Source organism: Entelurus aequoreus, linkage group LG28 (assembly GCF_033978785.1).
Source record: "Entelurus aequoreus isolate RoL-2023_Sb linkage group LG28, RoL_Eaeq_v1.1, whole genome shotgun sequence".
Classification (NCBI taxonomy): domain Eukaryota; kingdom Metazoa; phylum Chordata; class Actinopteri; order Syngnathiformes; family Syngnathidae; genus Entelurus; species Entelurus aequoreus.
In genome coordinates, this window is record NC_084758.1 from 14,697,882 (window position 1) to 14,718,574 (window position 20,693).

Consider the following 20,693-nt stretch of genomic DNA (forward strand, 5'->3'; position numbering starts at 1 on the left):
ACAGCTGATGATTATGTCATTGTAGGCTGCGGTGGACACCGCGTTTCCCCCAAAGACATGTATAACCTTGATGTTACCGTTTATGGATGCAGGATGATCGTTCCGGTAATGGTTGTACCTGGCCAGACAGAAGCAATGATCCTTGGCAGCAATGCTATCAAGCATATCCTAACTCAACTGAAGAGCCACGACGGCTACTGGAGGCTTGTTTCCTCGCCCGACAATGGTCAGACTGACGACCACTGCCAATTCTTGTCACTACTGTCCAACACAGAGAGATGGAGAGGTGAATGCATTCCAGATAAGGTGGGAACAGTGAAAGTCAAAAGTTGTGTAACACTGAAACCACAGAGTGAGCACCTTGTCTGGGGCAAGTTACCTGAGTCAGCTGTGATGTCAGTAGGCAGTACCGTGGTCGTTGAGCCGACCCAGTCTAAAGCCAGACCCAAACAAATCCTTGTTGGAAGGGTTATTACTCCACTTTGGGGAGATAGATGGGTGCCCGTTAAAGTCATTAACCCTACAGACAGAACTGTGGTGCTGAGAAGGAACGCCAAGATCGCAGATGTGTCCCCCTGTATCGCAGTGGAGGACCTACCCAAAGCAGAGGAGGTCAAGTGCAACATGCAGTGTGTGCAGAGCGAAGATGTGCATCCGAGGTCAGAAGAGGACATAGTGCGTGCACTGGAGACTCTGGGCCTGCAAGACATTGATCTGAAGTCATGCGAAGTGTCACTGCAGTGGAAAGACAAGCTTGTTCACATTATTGAAGAATATGAGTCAATCTTCCCCAGACACAAGATGGACTGCGGAGAGGCCAAAGAGTTTGTGCATCGCATCCACCTTGTTGATGACAAGCCGTTCCGTCTACCATACAGGCGCATACCACCAAGCCAATATGAGAAACTGAGAACGACTCTGAATGAGATGGAGGAAAAAGGCATTATTCAAAAGTCGAGCAGTGAATATGCATCTGCACTCGTTCTCGTATGGAAGCGGAATGGAGACCTCAGACTATGCACTGACTTCAGATGGCTCAACGCAAGAACTGTGAAGGATGCCTACCCACTGCCGCATCAAGCAGACGCTCTAGCCGCACTCGGTGGAAATGCTCTATTCTCCACGATGGACTTGACATCAGGCTTCTATAATGTCCCCTTGCACCCTGATGACAAGAAGTATACAGCATTCTCATCACCCTTTGGACTTCATGAATATAACCGTCTCCCTCAGGGCCTATGCAACAGTCCAGCTACCTTCATGAGGATGATGATGTCAATATTCGGTGACGAGAATTTCACAAGCCTGTTGTGTTACCTCGACGATCTGATGGTATTGGCACCTACAGAAGAAGTTGCACTCAAACGCCTGCAGGTGGTGTTTGCCCGCCTCAAGGAGCACAACCTTAAGCTCGCACCCAAGAAGTGCTTCTTCCTCAGGAGGAATGTGAAATTTCTCGGGCACGTCATCAGTGAAGATGGAGTTCGAACAGACCCTGAGAAGGTCAGAGCCATAAATGACCTAAAGGTCGCAGACATTATGGAATCTGATGGTAAAACACCTTGTCCTAGTAAAATCAGATCGTTTTTAGGCATGGTGATGTACTACCAAAGTTTCATCGAGGCATGTTCTGCGAAGGCTAAACCGCTGTTCAGGCTCACAGCTGAACCAAGTGCTCAGTGCAAGCACAAGAAAGGTCGCAAACCTGTGAAGAAAGGAGGTCCTGTGAAGCTGACTCCTGCTGATTGGTCCGACGCATGCCAGACCGCGTTTGAGACACTGAAACACGACCTCATGACAAGTGTCACCCTAGCCCACCCAGATTTCAATGCCCCGTTCATTCTGGCTGTCGACGCATCCTTTGATGGGATTGGAGCTGTCCTGTCGCAACTTCCGCCTGGTGGAAAGGTAGCTAGACCTGTCGCCTTTGCGAGTAGAACGCTCTCTCGCTCCCAGCTACACTACCCTGCGCACCGACTTGAATTTCTTGCCTTGAAATGGGCAGTATGCGACAAATTCAGCCACTGGTTGAAAGGCAGACATTTCACCACATGGACTGACAATAACCCCTTGACATATATTCTGACCAAACCCAGACTTGACGCGTGTGAACAGCGGTGGGTGGCAAAGCTCGCTGCTTATGACTTCGACTTGAAGTACATTCCTGGCCCAAAGAACATCGTAGCCGACGCATTGAGTCGTGAGCCATTTGTCCAGTCGTGTGTGGGTCATCGCCTTGTCACCGAACCTTATGCCTCACTGTTGGAACAAGTCAACGGTGTGAATGACAGAACCGTGCAAGAGGTGTTCAGAGTGTCCAACAACTGTCAGGCTGTTGTGGACGAAGGTTGTGAAACATCAGACGGGCCAGTGCAAGAGGCAATTTCACAGAACACAAGAGGCTCAGTTGCGTCAGAGGAAGTCGCTGCCATCTTCAGTGCTCAGTCCACTGGAGGTGTAAGTCACATGATTGGGGCAGACGCTGCCTTCAGTCTTCTACAGAAGGAAGACCAGTCCACTGCACTCCCTCAGAGTCAGCTTGTTGGTCAACAGGAGCAAGACAAGACAGTAGGCAGGGCCATGTACTTTGTACAGAGACACAAGAGACCTACCAGGCGTGAGCGAGCTGTTGAGTCGCATAGTGTGATCAAACTTCTAAAGCATTGGAGTAGACTGACCATACAGAATGGCATGCTGTACAAGATACGAAAAGATCCCCAGATGAACAAGAAGATCCTCCAGTTCATAGTACCAGACTCTTTAAAGCAGAAAGTCCTCCAAGGTCTCCATGACTCAGCAGGTCACCAAGGCCAGCATCGTACCTTGTCTCTGGTGAGGCAACGATTCTTCTGGAGTGGCATGGAACGTGATGTTGTGAACTATGTTCAGTCTTGTCAGCGCTGCATAGTAGGGAAGACACCCGAGCCACACAGCCGTGCGCCTCTCAGGAACATTGTCACCTCTGAACCTATGGAGTTGGTCTGCATAGACTTTTGGACTGCTGAGCAAGGGAACAAGTCTGTGGATGTTCTAGTTGTGACCGATCACTTCTCCAAGATGGCACACGCCTTCCCATGCAAGAATCAGACTGCCAGGCAAGTCGCTCGTCGTCTCTGGAATGACTTCTTTCTAATTTATGGCTTTCCTCGACGCATCCATTCGGACCAGGGAGCCAATTTTGAGAGCAAGCTGATTAAGGAGCTTCTAGAGATGGCTGGGATACAGAAGTCCCATACGACTCCGTATCACCCCATGGGAAATGGTGTCACAAAGCGTTTTAACAGGACCCTGGGAGATATGATCAGGTCTCTTCCCCTTCAGTCCAAAGCAAAGTGGCCACAAATGCTGCAGCAACTTACCTTCTGCTACAACTGCGCAGAGCATGAGACAACAGGGTTTGCACCCTTCTACTTAATGTTTGGAAGAATCCCTCGTCTCCCTGTCGACGTCATGTTTCAACATGCTCTCACCAATGACGCTGTTGTCAGTCACTCGGACTTTGTGTCCCAACTGAAGAAAGATCTGCATGAAGCTGCTCAGATTGTGCAGACGAACAGTCTCAGGGAACAGACTCGCCATGCCAAGTTGTACAACCGCAAAGTCAAGGGCTCACCCCTCGTCGTTGGAGACAGAGTGCTGATTGCCAACAGAGGTGTGCCAGGAAAACGCAAGGTTGCAGACAAATGGGAGTCGACTCCTTATGAAGTCATCTCAGTCAGACCTGAACTCAATGTCTACAGAGTCAAAGATTGCCTGACAGGCAGAGAGAGAGTCGTTCACCGGAATCTACTACTCTCTGTTAGCTTCCTGCCATGTGACAGAGACCTGGACAATGTCTCTGGGCACTCTGAATGTGACGCTGCTGCACATGGAAGTGATGTATGTCCTGACGTGCCTGATCTGGTGGAAGACAGTGATGTACGTACAGTCAACTGGCTGATGCGGACGGGTGAAGCGGAAGTCCATTCAGAAGAGGAAGTCCATTCTGAAGAGGAGGATGACTCGTTTGACCGGAGGTCTGATGCTGCTCAGTCTGACTCTCTCTCAGTCACTGCGTCCAGTCAGGACAGTCAGCGAGTCCCTGAAGATGTTGACTATGCTGCTGTTAATGGTGCGGAAGGCTCACCACAGTGCTCTGAAGATATAGTCACTGACACAGAAGTTGCCCCTCCCGTAACTGTCCATCCAGATGTGACCCCTTTGGACACTGACTCTACTGACATGTCCCCTCCTGACAATATCCCCACAGACGTTGCTCCTCCTGACAAAGACCTTCAACAAGACATTGACCCCCCGGACACTGATGCTCCTGAGACAGCCATTCTTGACACTGACTTTCTGAACAGTGACGTTTCAGGCCCTTTAGTTCAAGCAATTTGCACACAGCCTGGCCGTTATGGTCTCAGGGATCGTAGTTCTATGAACCCTCCACAACGCCTTATTTGCCAGATGAATAAGCAAGTAGTAGATGAAGATTCTGTGTCCACAGTATCAGTTAGTACCTTGTTTAAGTTCTTTAGAGATGCAATTTCAGTTTGAGTTATGGAAGTATTTGACCAAAGAAGAGTCTAAGTAGTACTTGAAGCTATAGGAACAACATTTTGCATTTCAGAGGTGTAACAGGCATCTCTGAGTCTGTGTTTAGTTAGGAGATTGATCACCTTCTTTCTTTCCACACTCCTTTTTGAGAGAGTTTTAGAACTGACATGCACAACAGTTTTGTTCCTAGTAATGCACTTATTTTTTTTGTTTTTGTCTCAAGTGTTGCACTCCTAAATTTAGCAGAATTTCAGGGGGGTGTATGTAACGGGTATAAGAAATACTTTGATTATTTGAGTGAAATTCCTGCTAAAATATGTATATTGGTTTGTTATGCAATGAGAGGTCCAATTGCGCCATCTGCTGGTACCTGAAAAGTCTGTAGATATTACCGCAAACCGGAAGCTATTAGTCGACTTCCTGTTCTCTGCTAATGGTAAGACACGTTTTGATATTGCTCTGCAAAATATTATAAATTACACTAAAGCTAACGTGAGATTTATTGTAAGATACACAGTTATTTAATAGCAGTTGAAATGCTATGTTGTGGAATTTTCGTTTTGAATTGGTTGTTGCTCACGTCAGATGTCCTACTATTTTGCACTGAAGTCGATATTATTTTCCCCCTGTAGACATCGAAAGCAGCAGAGGTGCTAACCACATATTGTGTGTATGTGCTCTCTGATCACTCATTGCAGGTAATAATTGTTGCACTATGTGCGTTTTACGTGTCAAGACGTTCATATTTAAATTTGTATTGTTCGCCATTTTAACATGGGAACAACGTGGTCTGTCATATTCGCTAGTCACCATTAGAGGGTGCTAAAAGTCCATTTAATTATTTGTGTCATGTCTTGTATTGTATTTTGTATTTTTCTATGCTCTATTTCATAAATATATAAAAAAGGATGATGTTGGTTAAAAACCAAGTTAAAAATATGTTGTATTGAATTAATTGTAATACCATTAAGGATAAAAGCAAGTTAAAACCACTATACGATCACACACGAAAAAAGAATACTGTTAAAAACCATTGTATTAAGTTACATCTGTAATTGCATTTCATGTAATTGTGAAAATATGAAGATGTTATGTACTTGGGTAGACTTCCTGTTCTCTGCTAATGACATCGAAAGCAGCAGAGGTGCTAACCACATATTGTGTGTATGTGCTCTCTGATCACTCATTGCAGCTACCAGTAAAGAACCACATCATCCAATCCAGCCTGTGTGTGGGTTCTTGGCGGGACGGGTACACAGCAGTTACATATACATTGAATTATTTACACTATTTACAATCCGGGGTGTGGGATATTTACAATCCGGGGTGTGGGATATGGAGGGGGGGGGGGGGGGGGGGGGAGTTTGGTTGGTATCAACACTTCAGTCATCAACAATTGCATCATCAGAGACATTTACATTGGACAGTGTAGGTCTGACTTGGTAGGATATGTACAGCAAGTATTGGACACAGACAGAGAGAGAGATCAGAAATTATAAGAAAAAGTGTCTACATTTGATTGTTTACATTTGATTATTTACAATCCGAAGAGGTATGATGAGGAAGGGAGGGTGTTAGTTTAGGGTTGTAGCTGCCTGGAGGTGTTCTTTTAGTGCGGTTTTGAAGGAGGATAGAGATGCCCTTTCTTTTACACCTGTTGGGAGTGCATTCCACATTGATGTGGCATAGAAAGATAATGAGTTAAGACCTTTGTTAGATCGGAATCTGGGTTTAACGGGGTTAGTGGAGCTCCCCCTGGTGTTGTGGTTATGGCGGTCATTTATGTTAAGGAAGTAGTTTGACATGTACTTCGGTATCAGGGATGTGTAGCGGATTTTATAGACAAGGCTCAGTGCAAGTTGTTTTACTCTGTCCTCCACCCTGAGCCAGCCCACTTTGGAGAAGTGGGTAGGAGTGAGGTGTGATCTGGGGTGGCGGTCTTGAAGTAATCTGACTAGTTTGTTCTGGGATGTTTGGAGTCTAGATTTTAGGGTTTTGGAGGTGCTAGGGTACCATGCATGCTTAATCGAAAAAGGGTTGAACGAGAGTTCCCGCCAGAATCTTCATGGTGCTTTTGTTGACCAGAGAGGAGATTCTGTAGAGAAATCTCGTTCATTGGTTGACCTTTTTGATTACCTTGGTTGCCAGGAAAGATTAGCCTCTAGAATGGAACATAGGTAGGTGACCTCATCTTTCCTGGTGATAACAATGTCACCCACTTTTATAGTGAAGTCACTGACTTTCTTAAGGTTGATGTGGGACCCAAACAGGATGGATTCCGTTTTACCCAAGTGTATGGATAGCTTGTTGTCAGCGAGCCAGGTGCAAATTTTACAGAGTTCAGCACTGAGGATTTTCTCCACCTGTGACTTGTCCTTGCCGGATACCAGCAGGGCCGAGTCATCCGCAAACAAAAACAATTCACAGTCGCATGCTGATGACATGTCGTTTATGTAAATTAGGAACAGTAAAGGCCCTAATATACTACCTTGGGGGACTCTGAAATAAAGTCATACTGGAATACTCAGGTACTAGAATGACGTCATACTTGAATATTAGGATACTGAAATAAAGTCAGACATAGATACTCAGGTACTAGAAATAAAGTCATAGGGTACTGAAATAAAGTCATACATGAATACTCAGGAACTAGAATAAAGTCATTGGGTACAGAAATAAAGTCATACATGAATATTCAGGTACTGAAATAAAGTCAGACTGGAATACTCAGGTACTAGAAATAAAGTCATAGGGTACTGAAATAAAGTCATACATGAATACTCAGGTACTAGAATAAAGTCATAGGGTACTGAAATAAAGTCATACATGAATACTCAGGTACTGAAATAAAGTCATACTGGAATACTCAGGTACTAGAATGACATCATACTTGAATATTAGGGTACTGAAATAATGTCAGACATGGATACTCAGGTACTAGAAATAAAGTCATAGGGTACTGAATTAAAGTCATACATGAATACTCAGGTACTAGAATAAAGTCATAGGGTACAAAAATAAAGTCATACATGAATATTTAGGTACTGAAATAAAGTCAGACTGGAATACTCAGGTACTAGGATGAAGTCATACTTGAATATTAGGGTACTGAAATAAAGTCATACATGGATACTCAGATACTAGAATAAAGTCATAGGGTACTGAAATAAAGTCATACATGAATACTCAGGTACTGAAATAAAGTCATACTGGATTACTCCGGCACTAGGATGAGGCCATACTTGAATATTAGGGTACTGAAATAAAGTCATACATGAATACTCGGGTACTGAAATAAAGTCATACTGGAATACTCAGGTACTAGGATGAAGTCATACTTGAATATTAGGGTACTCTAATAAAAAGTCATACATGAATACTCAGGTACTGAAATAAAGTCATACCGGATTATCAATCAATCAATCAATGTTTATTTATATAGCCCTAAATCACTAGTGTCTCAAAGGGCTGTACAAGCCACAACGACATCCTCGGTGTCGAGTGGGTCTGATATAATATTGTGAAAGTCCAACACATCAGCGAAAGTCCAGTCCATGGTGGGGCCAGCGGAAACCATCCCGAGTGGAGACGGGTCAGCAGCGTAGAGATGTCCCCATCTGATGGACAGGCTAGCGGTCCACCCCGGAGCAGAGTAGAAAAGAAAAGAAAAGAAACGGCAGATCAACTGGTCTAAAAAGGGAGTCTATTTAAAGGCTAGAGTATACAAATGAGTTTTAAGATGAGACTTAAATGCTTCTACTGAGGTAGCATCTCTAACTTTTACCGGGAGGGCATTCCATAGTATTGGAGCCCGAATAGAAAACGCTCTATAGCCCGCAGACTTTTTTTGGGCTCTGGGAGTCACTAGTAAGCCGGAGTTCTTTGAACGCAGATTTCTTGCCGGGACATATGGTACAATACAATCGTCAAGATAGGCAGGAGCTTGACCGTGTAGTATTTTATACGTAAGTAGTAAAACCTTAAAGTCGCATCTTAGGTGCACAGGAAGCCAGTGCAAGTGAGCCAGTATAGGCGTAATATGATCAAACTTTCTTGTTTTTGTCAAAAGTCTAGCAGCCGCATTTTGTACCATCTGTAATCTTTTAATGCTAGACATAGGGAGGCCCGAAAATAATACGTTACAGTAATCGAGACGAGATGTAACGAACGCATGGATAATGATCTCAGCATCGCTTGTGGACAAAATGGAACGAATTTTAGCGATATTACGGAGATGAAAGAAGGCCGTTTTAGTAACACTCTTAATGTGTGACTCAAACGAGAGAGTTGGGTCGAAGATAATACCCAGATTCTTTACCGAGTCGCCTTGTTTAATTGTTTGGTTGTCAAATGTTAAGGTGGTATTATTAAATAGATGTTGGTGTTGAGCAGGACCGATAATCAGCATTTCCGTTTTCTTAGCGTTGAGTTGCAAAAAGTTAGCGGACATCCATTGTTTAATTTCATTAAGACACGCCTCCAGCTGACTACAATCCGGCGTGTTGGTCAGCTTTAGGGGCATGTAGAGTTGGGTGTCATCAGCATAACAGTGAAAGCTAACACCGTATTTGCGTATAATGTCACCTAGCGGCAGCATGTAAATATTAAAGAGTGCAGGGCCAAGAACTGAACCCTGGGGAACTCCGCACGTTACCTTAACATAGTCCGAGGTCACATTGTTATGGGAGACACACTGCATCCTGTCAGTAAGATAAGAGTTAAACCAAGACAAGGCTAAGTCTGACATCCCAATACGCGTTTTGATACGCTCTAATAAAATATTATGATCAACAGTATCGAAAGCGGCGCTAAGATCAAGAAGCAGCAACATAGATGAAGCATCAGAATCCATCGTCAGCAATAGATCATTAGTCATTTTTGCGAGGGCTTACTTACGAGGATTACTCAGGTACTAGGATGAAGTCATACTTGAATATTAGGGTACTGAAATAAAGTCATACATGAATACTCAGGTACTAGAATAAAGTCATTGGGTACTGAAATAAAGTCATACATGATTACTTAGATACTGAAATAAAGTCATACTGCATTACTCAGGTACTAGGATGAAGTCATACTTCAATATTAGTTGTACTGAAATAAAGTCATACATGAATACTCAGGTACTGAAATAAAGTCATACTGGAATACTCAGGGACTAGGATAAATTCAGTTTAATATTTGGTTTCTAGAATGAAGTCATACTGAAATACTCAGGTACTAGTATAAAGTCATCATGATTACTCAGGTACTGGGATAAAGTCATACATTCACAGGTACTAGGATTAAGACAGACTGGAATATATGTAGTCACACGAGATTATTACGGTACTTGAAAAAAGAGGTACTGGGACAATCAGGTAATAGGATAGTCCAAATGGAAACATTTGGTACTAGGATTAAGTAATCCTGGAATACTCAGGTGTAAGATAAAAAAACATACTAGGATACTCAGGTACTAAAATACAGAGATAAGGGAATACTCCAGATCTAGGATTAAGTCATCCTGGAATACTCTGGTAGTATGATAAAGTCATACTGGAATGCTCTGGTACCAGGATAAAGTAATACTAGAATACTCGGGTACTAGATTAAAGAGTACTTGGATAGAGTCAAACTGGGACAATTACATATCAGGAAAATAGATACTTGGATCCTCAGGACTAGGATAGAGGGATCAGAAGATCCGACAAAGTAGACTGGTAGAGAGATGCTGCAATACACAGGTACTGAAATTAAGTCATTCTTAAATACTCAGGTACTTGGATAAAGTCATACTTGAATACTCGGATACTAGCATAAAGAGTTCCAGGATACTTCAGTACTCGGGTAAAGTAATCCTGGAATACTCGGGCCATCGGAAAAACTAATAGTGGAATACTCTGGTTCTAGGATAAAGAGACCCTTGGATACTCGGGTGCTTGGATAGAGTCAAACTGGTATACTCAGATATTAGGATAAAGTCACACTTGAATACTAAGGTACGAGGACAAAGTCACACTGGAATATTCAGGTACTAGGATAAAGAGTTCCAAGATACTCAGGTACTAGGATAAAGTCATACTTGAATACTTAGGTCCCTAGGAAAAAGAAATCCGGGTTACTCAAGTACTAGGATAAAGAGACCGGGATACTCGGGTACTAGGATAAAGATATCCAGGATACACAGGTACTAGGATAAGAAGATCCAGGACACTTAGGTACTAGGATAAAGATATCCAGGATACTTAACTACGAGGATAAAGAGACCAGGATACTTAGGTACTATGATAAAGAGATCCAGGATATTTAGGTACTAGGATAAAAAGATCCAGGATTCTTAGGTACTAGGATAAAGATATCCAGTATACTCAGTTACTATGATAAAGATATCCAGGATACTTAGGTACTAGGATAAAGAGATCCAGGATACTTAGGTACTAGGATAAAGATATCCAGGATACTTGGGTACTAGGATAAAGTGATCCAGGATATCACGTTACTAGGATAAAAGATCCAGGATACGGGGGTACAAAGATGTGGGGTGGGGACTGACCTACGACCCTGGTGTTGTAGTAGTCAGGCAGCATGCGTTCACAAAGCGCCACCAGCAGCCAGAAGGCTTCTTCCTCCGTACAGTAAAGGAGCAGCACCGACGTGACGATGTTCATGGCCTGCAGGGGGTGGAGTGAGTCACACCACCAATATGCGTAAGGACTCGTCAGTCATTTTGTCACTGAAGCAACACCTGAGGTTTCCTACCTGGCAGTATCCGATTCCCGGGTTCCTGTGGGCGTAGGCGGTGAGGACCCGCCGCAGCGCCGCGATGCCCGTCTCGTTCTGGAAGGCTCTGTGTTCAGGCATGGAGCGGTGAAGGTCGCGCTCGATCTCCTCCGTCGCCAAGGAACAAAGCCCCATGGCCTGCTCCACCAGGTCGCCATAGTAACCGACATGAGTCGCCATCTGGTTCTGCGCTCCTGCGGAGACAAGTCAAATCGATGACGCAAGACAGACAGGCGCCGACAGGGAGGAGGAAAACAAGGCGGTACCTGAAAAGAGCAACCACAGCTCTCCCCTCAGGCGCTCCGGAATCCCACTGAGGACCAGCTCTCTGGTTCTGGAGGTTCTGTACATGCAGACGCCACGGCCAAACTCAGAGAAGTGGATGTTCCACGCCTCCACCTTCATCTTCTCCTTCATCTGCAAGAAAAGACACCATGCGGTCGACTGCTGCATCCGTTCCAGAGAACGCCTTTTTTAGCGAAGTCTCAGAACCAGAATCAGAAACACTGATTTTCAGCACAATCCCATTCAAGAGCAGACGTACATTACAGGGAGATAGAATAGGACCGCTGACAGGTCAGCAAACTTCCGGCGCCCCTTATAAAGATGGGAAAAGGGTAAGGGGGTCAGGGGAGTGGTGAGTAAAAAAAGGTTCAGTCTCAGACTGCACTCCGGGGGAGGGTGTCCAGACTGAGGACAATAGCCATAAGCACACAAACATGTTACATAGAATCCACAAGACCTGCAACAGAGGGGAGGGAGTGGGGGATACGGTGGCAGGCTGCTGCTATCCAAGGTGATTCAGGCGGTGGTGGAGGCATAGGGGTGGGGGCGGGGGTATGTGTGTGCATATGCCTATGGTCCAGGGTGTAGTGTTGTTGTGTCTAAAGGCCTAAAGAGGTGGAGAAATGTAAAAACTCACCGCTTTGGGTCCCAGGTCCTCTGGAGCGTCTTTCTGGTAGAGCTGCAGCAGACCTTGTCTGGCTGTGGGCACATCTGGGTGGTAATGGCGCCCCCTGTGAACGGACTGAGAGGCTACAGAGGAGGAGGGCGCCTGGAGGCACACAACGAGAAAAGGTGAGACAGACGCCGACAGCCGCTGACCCGAGACAAGCTACGCGACGAGGGACGCACCGCATGACTCAAGGCCGACAGCGGACTCGTGTCCCCCCACGAGTTCTCTGGGGTCCTCTGCAGGAAGTCGGAAATGCGCTGGACGAGGAAGTCCCGGTCTTTGAGGTTGGCGAACAGGAAGTTCATCTTGTTCTTGGTGCTGATGGAGACGGGACACGGCAGCACGCTGCTGCTGTCGGCCTTCTCCACCACCGACACCTGCGGGGCAAAGGACGAGGTCATTCCAACATGTCCCGAAACGTGAACGTCTCCCGGCGTCACCTCTCTGAGCGGGATGATCAGCTGGCACAGGTCTTCCTCTCGGCTGTTGAAGCAGATGTAGTTGTTGGAGATGAACAGTTGGCCCACCACGTGCATTTTGGCGAAGGGCGTCCACAGCGTGCAGTCGGTGTGTCCGTCCAGGCGCTCGTCCTGCGTCAGCCGGAAGGTGATCCGGTAGCGCTCGTTCTTTGCCCGGGCATCCAAGTCCCTGCGGCGGCAAAGACACGGGTCAGAGTCCTGACGCGTGGCGAAGAGACTTTCCTGACGGGAGCGAGGACCTCTTGAGCACGGAGACGTTCTTGAGGGTCTTGCAGGGCTTGGGCAGCGAGCGGTCGACGGCGAAGGCCTCGTTGTCGAGCAGCTGGCGCATGGCCATGTTGGCGAGCTGCTCCATCAGCTTGAAGGTGTCGTTGATTTTCAGGAACATGGAGAAGAAATGCTCCGTGTGGCGAGTGCTGACGCGAACGCTCTCCGGGAACAGCAAGGTGGCGTTCTTGTCCAGCTGCGTCACTTCCGTCCACTGAACCACCAGCGTCACTGAAAGGGGGAGAGGGAGTCGATACCACTGCTTTTCTTTCAGATACCAAGTACAATTCAGGCTGGTATCGGTCTGTGCAAATATACCTAACGTGTATGCTCAAATTTAAAAACTTGTGTATTTTCAAATAATACCATCCATCCATTTTCTACTGTTTGTCCCTATCGTGGTATATCTATCTAAAAAAATTGAGTATAAAAATGTAAGAAAAAGGAGCAAAACATTGGGATTTAATGAGAAAAAGTTTTATTTTTTAAGACTACAACTAATAAAACACTTATAGTCAACTATAACACAAAGCTTTGTGTATAGATAAATTCAATATCTGTTTTTAGCTATTTTTTTAAAATAAAAAAATATCGAAATGGCAGCCCTTGGTGGAACAGATCTAAAAATATTAAAACCTCTCAAAATAAATATGCTTAAAATATAAACAAAGTTTAAGGGGAACTGCACTTTTTTTTAATCTGCCTATCGCTCACAATCATTATGAAAGACATGACGGATGGATTTTTAAAAAAAGTATTCTAAATATTAAATAAACTTAAATAAAAGTCTGCTCACAGCGGAGCCAATGGGAGCTCCACTATTCCGCTCATAAAATCCAACAAATAACCATTCAAAAAGCACAGACAATACTTTGTGACTTGAATATTAACAAGTATTAGTAATATTGTTATTACAAGCGCTGACGCAGACAAACTATTTATAGCGGCTACGTAATCACTTCCTGTGTGCCGAGGTCTACATCATCGAGTGGTCTGCTGCTTCCTCACTTCCTTTAAGTTTATTGTAGATCATAAATCATGCCTCTCACCTGGACATGAGACGTCTGGGTAGGTAATCCAACAAGTTGGGACACTTCTACAGCCATTTAGAACCTGGAACAGGCGAGAACGATACGAAAAGACCCACCACACCCTCTTTTCTCTGTGAGGATTATGAGATATTTTTCATCTAAAAAGGGAATATATGAACATCCCAGCAGTCGCCATCCTAATGACAGCAGACCTTGTACAGTGAGTGATGTTTTATTATGTTTGTTGGCTTTCATGACGTCTGCAGTGAGCAGAATAGAGCGACATCCATAGGCTCTGTTGTAAGTGGACTTTTAATCGCATTTATTTAATATTTAGAATGCAAAAAAAAAATCCATCCGTCGTCATGATTGTGAACGATAGGAAAAATTCCCCCAAAAGTACAGTTTCCCTTTAAAATATAAATTAATACTAACTTATGAACTAATTTTAAAAATGACAAAAAACATAATAAAAACTGTTGAATGTGTAACTGAACACTAATATTTTGCCACACTAGGTCAGTGTTTCTTTACCATAGGGGCAGGGCCGCGAAAAAAGATCTGTTTCTCAGCTGTGGTCCGTATGGGCCGCAGCAGGTGCTCTGTTGTAATACACTTTTACACCACTTGTGGCAGTAATGACAATATCAAAGAAACAAGTAGTCTGGAGCTAAAGTCATAGAGAAGTTTCTTTAGCGCAAAAATTATGACTTATGTGGTGAATCTATCATTTTATTTTCACTTTAATTTTTTTTGGACAGTTTAGTTAAGAAACCTATTCATTATGAATTTATTTTAGCAAAACATAATAGTATGTAATTGATTTATTTGCCTATGGTATGTGTGTTAAATAAATGTATCAATATTTAGATTTGAGAATCGATCTTTGAGCAAATTACCATATTTATTTTTTGGTTTGTTCCGCTTTTATTTAATTAAACATCACATTTGTCTTGTAATTGTTGGAGTTTACGATGAAAAATACATTTGTAAAAATGAAAAATGCTCCTTGAAGGAAAATAGTACCTAACCAGTTTTATAAATAAATAAATACAACAGGGAAGAGTGTTAGCGTCAAACAAAATGTACCATATTTAGAAAACATATATACCGTATTTTTTCGGAGTATGAGTCGCACCGGAGTATAAGTTGCACCTGCCAAAAATGCATAATAAAGAAGGAAAAAAACATATATAAGTCGCATTTTTTGGGGAAATGTATTTGATACAAGTCAACACCAAGAATAGACATTTAAAAGGCAATTTAAAATAAATAAAGAATAGTGAACAACAGGCTGAATAAGTGTACGTTATATGAGGCATAAATAACCAACTGAGAACGTGCCTGGTATGTTAACGTAACATATTATGGTAAGAGTCATTCAAATAACTATAACACATAGAACATGCTATACGTTTACCAAACAATCTGTCACTCCTAATCGCTAAATCCCATGAAATCTTATACGTCTAGTCTCTTATGTGAATGAGCTAAATAATATTATTTGATATTTTACGGTAATGTGTTAATAATTTCACACATAAGTCGCTCCTGAGTATAAGTCGCACCCCCGGCCAAACTATGAAAAAAACTGCAACTTATAGTCCGAGAAATACGGTAGTTAAATAAATTAATATGCTAATTAATGGTAATTATCATCTCTGTTATATATATATATATATATATATATATATATATATATATATATATATATATATATATATATATATATATATATATATATATATGATACATGGCACCATCTTAGAAGTATGCTAACTTATCCTATAATAGCATACTAACGATTTATAGCACCATTTTAGCTAATTTTATTCATTCTAACTTAAATATCATGGCTTTTGACACTTGAGACCATCTCATAAGTATGTTAATTTTTCCTATGTTATCATGGTAAAATTACAAAGTTTTATGCTACCATTTTAGCTCATTTCAATAACTTCAACCAAAACTTAATGGGTTTTAAGACCTCAAAATATCTCCATCATGCAAGTGTACTAACTGTTTCTAAAGTTAGCATGCTAACATTTATGCTCGCTGTCTAGATAAGTGTGTATGTTTAAATCTGAATACCATTGATTTTGATACTTGGCGCCATCTTAGAAAGTTTGCTAACATTTCATATATCCTGATAGCAACATTAGCATGCTAACATTTTAGCTAATTTTTACCTAAATATCTTAGCTTTTGATACTTGGCGCCATTTTAGAAGTATATTCTCATGTTATCAAGCTAAAATGAGCTTTTTTGTCTAATTGTGTATTTTTCAACCGAAAAATTATGGATTTTTTATACTTGCCGCCATTTTCTAGTATGATAACTCTCCCCGTATAACAGCATTTTAAATAATTTTATACCTATAAACCTAAAATCAATTTACATTTTTGGATTTTCAACATTGATGGAGAAGAAAGACACCAAAAAGCAGTTCCATAGCAGAACATCGCTAACTGTTCCTCAAGTTGGCATGCTAACATTTATGCTCGCTGTCTAGATAAGTGTGTATTTTTAAACCTAAATACCATTGATTTTGATACTTGGCGCCATCTTAGAAGTTCTCTAACATTTCATATGCCCTGATAGCAGCATTAGCATGCCAACATTTTAGCTCATTTTAACCTTAATATCTTAGCTTTTGATACTTGGCGCCATTTTAGAAGTATATTTTCATGTTATCATGCTAAAATTAGCATGCTAGCATTTTAATCCTCAGCCTTCCCGGTAAGGTCTATTCAGGTGTACTGGAGAGGAGGCTACGCCGGATAGTCGAACCTCGGATTCAGGAGGAACAGTGTGGTTTTCGTCCTGGTCGTGGAACTGTGGACCAGCTCTATTCTCTCGGCAGGGTCCTTGAGGGTGCATGGGAGTTTGCCCAACCAGTCTACATGTGCTTTGTGGACTTGAGAAGGCATTAGACCGTGTCCCATGGGAAGTCCTGTGGGGAGTGCTCAGAGAGTTTGGGGTATTGGACTGTCTGATTGTGGCGGTCCGCTCCCTGTATGATCAGTGTCAGAGCTTGGTCCGCATTGCCGGCAGTAAGTCGGACACGTTTCCAGTGAGGGTTGGACTCCGCCAAGGCTGCCCTTTGTCACCCATTCTGTTCATAACTTTTATGGACAGAATTTCTAGGCACAGTCAGGGCGTTGAGGGGATCCGGTTTGGTGGTTGCAGGATTAGGTCTCTGGTTTTTGCAGATGATGTGGTCCTGATGGCTTCATCTGGCCAGGATCTTCAGCTCTCACTGGATCGGTTCGCAGCTGAGTGTGAAGCGACTGGGATGAGAATCAGCACCTCCAAGTCCGAGTCCATGGTTCTCGCCCAGAAAAGGGTGGAGTGCCATCTCCGGGTTGCGGAGGAGACCCTGCCCCAAGCGGAGGAGTTCAAGTACCTTGGAGTCTAGTTCACGAGTGAGGGAAGAGTGGATCGTGAGATCGACAGGCGGATCGGTGCGGCGTCTTCAGTAATGCGGACGCTGTATCAATCCGTTGTGGTGAAGAAGGAGCTGAGCCAGAAGGCAAAGCCCTCAATTTACCGGTCAATCTACGGTGGCCATTCTCACCTATGGTCATGAGCTTTGGGTTATGACCGAAAGGACAAGATCACGGGTACAAGCGGCCGAAATGAGTTTCCTCCGCCGGGTGGCGGGGCTCTCCCTTAGAGATAGGGTGAGAAGCTCTGCCATCCGGGGGGAGCTCAAAGTAAAACCGCTGCTCCTCCACATCGAGAGGAGCCAGATGAGATGGTTCGGGCATCTGGTCAGGATGCCACCCGAACGCCTCCCTAGGGAGGTGTTTAGGGCACGTCCGACCGGTAGGAGGCCACGGGGAAGACCCAGGACACGTTGGGAAGACTATGTCTCCCGGCTGGTCTGGGAACATCTCGGGATCCCCTGGGAAGAGCTGGACGAAGTGGCTGGGGAGAGGGAAGTCTGGGCTTCTCTGCTTAGGCTGCTGCCCCCGCGACCCGACCTCGGATAAGCGGAAGAAGATGGATGGATGGATGGATGGCATTTTAATAATTTAAACCAAAAAAACATGTCTCCATCTTGCAAGTATGCTAACTGTTATAACTAAAGTTAGAATACTAACATTTTATGCTAGCTTTTTTGGCTAATTGTGTATCTTTAAACCGAAAAATTATGGATTTTTTTATACTTGCCCCCATTTTCTAGTATGATAACTCTTCCCTTATATGGATCTTTGAGCATAAAGATCCGGTATCGGCGGTATCAATATTACACAGTAGGCTGAACAAGAACCCGAAAGGTAGGGACAAAAGAACATTCCAGGCCTGTGATTGGCTCCCTTACCTTCCTTGCCCAGCAGGAAGGAGTAGAAGCACAGGTGGTTGACGGACAGGTAAAGCCAGCCCTGCCGTGGCACTCGACCCTTCCAGTAACTGCACGAGTAATAATTCACCAGCTTCTCCTCTTCCGGCATCCCGAACAGCTTCCTCATCTTGACCTCGGCCTCCTGGAACTTCCCACAATCCTCCTCGGTCTCCTCGCCCTGCTTCAGTCGGTTCTCCTCAGCAATGATGCCCTACAGGAAGTGACGTCGCTCAGCAACAGGAAGAGAGAAGAACAGGCGGGACAAAGAGGAAGCCACGTACGGAGATCTTCCCTTTGACGAAGGTGGTGACGTCCTGGCAGTTGTCGAAGATGGAGATGGTCTGCAGCAGGTTGGACTCCAGCCAGTCCCAGTGCTCCGTGATCTCTCGCCGGGATGAACCTGCCAGACACAGCCCGGGGTCAACGGCGCTCGCGGACGGAAAAGTCAGGAGACTCACCGCAGGCGACGTTCCAGTAGACCTGAGAGTCCGCAGTCTGCAGCAGAATCCTGTAAGGAGCCACCCTGGCACTGGAGTCCAGGACCACATCCAGAGTCCCCACCAGGAGGCCTGCACATAAAAACCTGAAAATGTTACCTGGCGGTCGGAACGTGGATCACTTGAACTAACATTTGGATTTAGTGAAGCAAGCCTTTTATCGTTTCTTCGGTTGTGGACTCAAACAGAGTCCCCAAGTCCCCAAGTCCTGTCCCAATGTAAATGTTTGTAGGACAAAGTCTCACCCGTTTGTTTTTATTAATTGTGAAATATTGTTAAGAAATACTGTGTTGTAAAGCAGTGGTCCCCAACCACCGGTCCATGACGCATTTGCTACCGGGCCGCACAGCAACATTAATTGTGTGAATGCTCTAACCATTCACACATACGGTTTTCTACACTAAAATGAATCTTTTTTTTAATTCAACTTCTTCTTCTCCAGATTTTGGCGCGCTCTACCTTCCACTTGTTTCATCCAATTCAAACCGTTGCAATCGCGGGCTTTCCCTTGACAAATTCCAAAAATTCCCAGATTTCCAAGTTTTCCGGGACATTTTTCCCCATTCAAAAGGAATTGGCCAATTTTCATACATTCACCATTTCCAAATGTTTCAACCGATTCAAACCATTCCCTGTGGAGGGGGGCGTGGCCTGCGGACCTGCAGCGAAACGGGGTGTGCCAGGACCGGCATCGAGATCAGCGACAGGTGCGTAGATGGCCCACCTGGGCCTGATTATCTAATCACCTGTCGCTCTGTTAAAAGGCAGCAGCCGGGGAGGAGAGAGAATTTGGAGGTGGAGGTGGAGGTGGAGCTGGAGCGCGAACGAGAGAGAGACAGAGGAAGAGACACTTGCAGAAAAGCCCCAAAAAAAATACTTTATTGAAAAATAAAACAGTGTTCTAAACCCTGAAAAGCAGCTGTCATGTCGGTGATTGGTGGTCCGAGGAACCCGGAGGAAAGAAACCTCCACAATTTGCCTCCTGGAGCCGTCAGGGGGTCTGCCTCTTCTGCCTCCGGTGGTCCAACCCCACATTGGGCGCCAAATTGTGGAGGTTTCTTTCCTCCGGGTTCCTCGGACCACCAATCACCGACATGACAGCTGCTTTTCAGGGTTTAGAACACTGTTTTATTTTTCCAATAAAGTCTTTTTGTTTGGGCTTTTCTGCAAGTGTCTCTTCCTCGGTCTCTCTCTCGTTCGCGCTCCAGCTCCACCTCCAAATTCTCTCTCCTCCCCGGCTGCTGCCTTTTAACAGAGCGACAGGTGATTAGATAATCAGGCCCAGGTGGGCCATCTACGCACCTGTCACTGATCTCGATGCCGGTCCTGGCACACCCCGTTTCGCTGCAGGTCCGCAGGCCACGCCCCCTCCACATCCACCTTCAACATATTCCACTCATCCTGCACATTCAAACTATCATTTTTTCAAGTAAAAAAAAATATTCTATGAATTCCTAGAATTACCGTTTTTTTAAACCCTTTTTTCACCCTTTTTTCTGGCGACTACTCCTCCCACATTTTTCAACCCACTTCAATTGTTCCACCGTCAAATCATTCCTCTTAATCAGGACAAAAACAAAGTTGTTTTTTGAACTGTAAAAATTCCCAGTTTTCCCGAAAATCCAGGAATTCCGTAGTACCATTTCTCAATTAAAAATGCTACTACTTCAACATTTCTCGACCAATTAGAAAAATTCCGACACCAACCATTCAGAACATTCACATTTTTTTGCATTTTCCCAAAAATTCCCTCCTTTCCCCAGATTCCCAAATTAACATGAAAGAATGGGACATTTTTCAAAGTTCCACAACTCC

General features: G+C 44.2%; 1 protein-coding gene across 1 annotated transcript in view; it reads right to left on the reverse strand.

Annotated features, from left to right (window-relative positions):
• The window catches only part of LOC133645142 (TBC1 domain family member 9B), a 46,636-nt gene that overhangs the window by 16,902 nt on the left and 9,041 nt on the right, over window positions 1-20,693 (reverse strand). The window contains exons 2-11 of the mRNA XM_062039986.1: window positions 18,840-18,950; window positions 18,663-18,781; window positions 18,361-18,592; window positions 12,975-13,233; window positions 12,697-12,904; window positions 12,436-12,633; window positions 12,224-12,355; window positions 11,568-11,718; window positions 11,281-11,495; window positions 11,075-11,192 (exon numbers count right to left, since the gene is read on the reverse strand). Of these exons, the coding sequence (XP_061895970.1) occupies window positions 11,075-11,192; window positions 11,281-11,495; window positions 11,568-11,718; window positions 12,224-12,355; window positions 12,436-12,633; window positions 12,697-12,904; window positions 12,975-13,233; window positions 18,361-18,592; window positions 18,663-18,781; window positions 18,840-18,950 (1,743 nt within the window). The remainder of the gene's footprint in view (window positions 1-11,074; window positions 11,193-11,280; window positions 11,496-11,567; window positions 11,719-12,223; window positions 12,356-12,435; window positions 12,634-12,696; window positions 12,905-12,974; window positions 13,234-18,360; window positions 18,593-18,662; window positions 18,782-18,839; window positions 18,951-20,693) is intronic.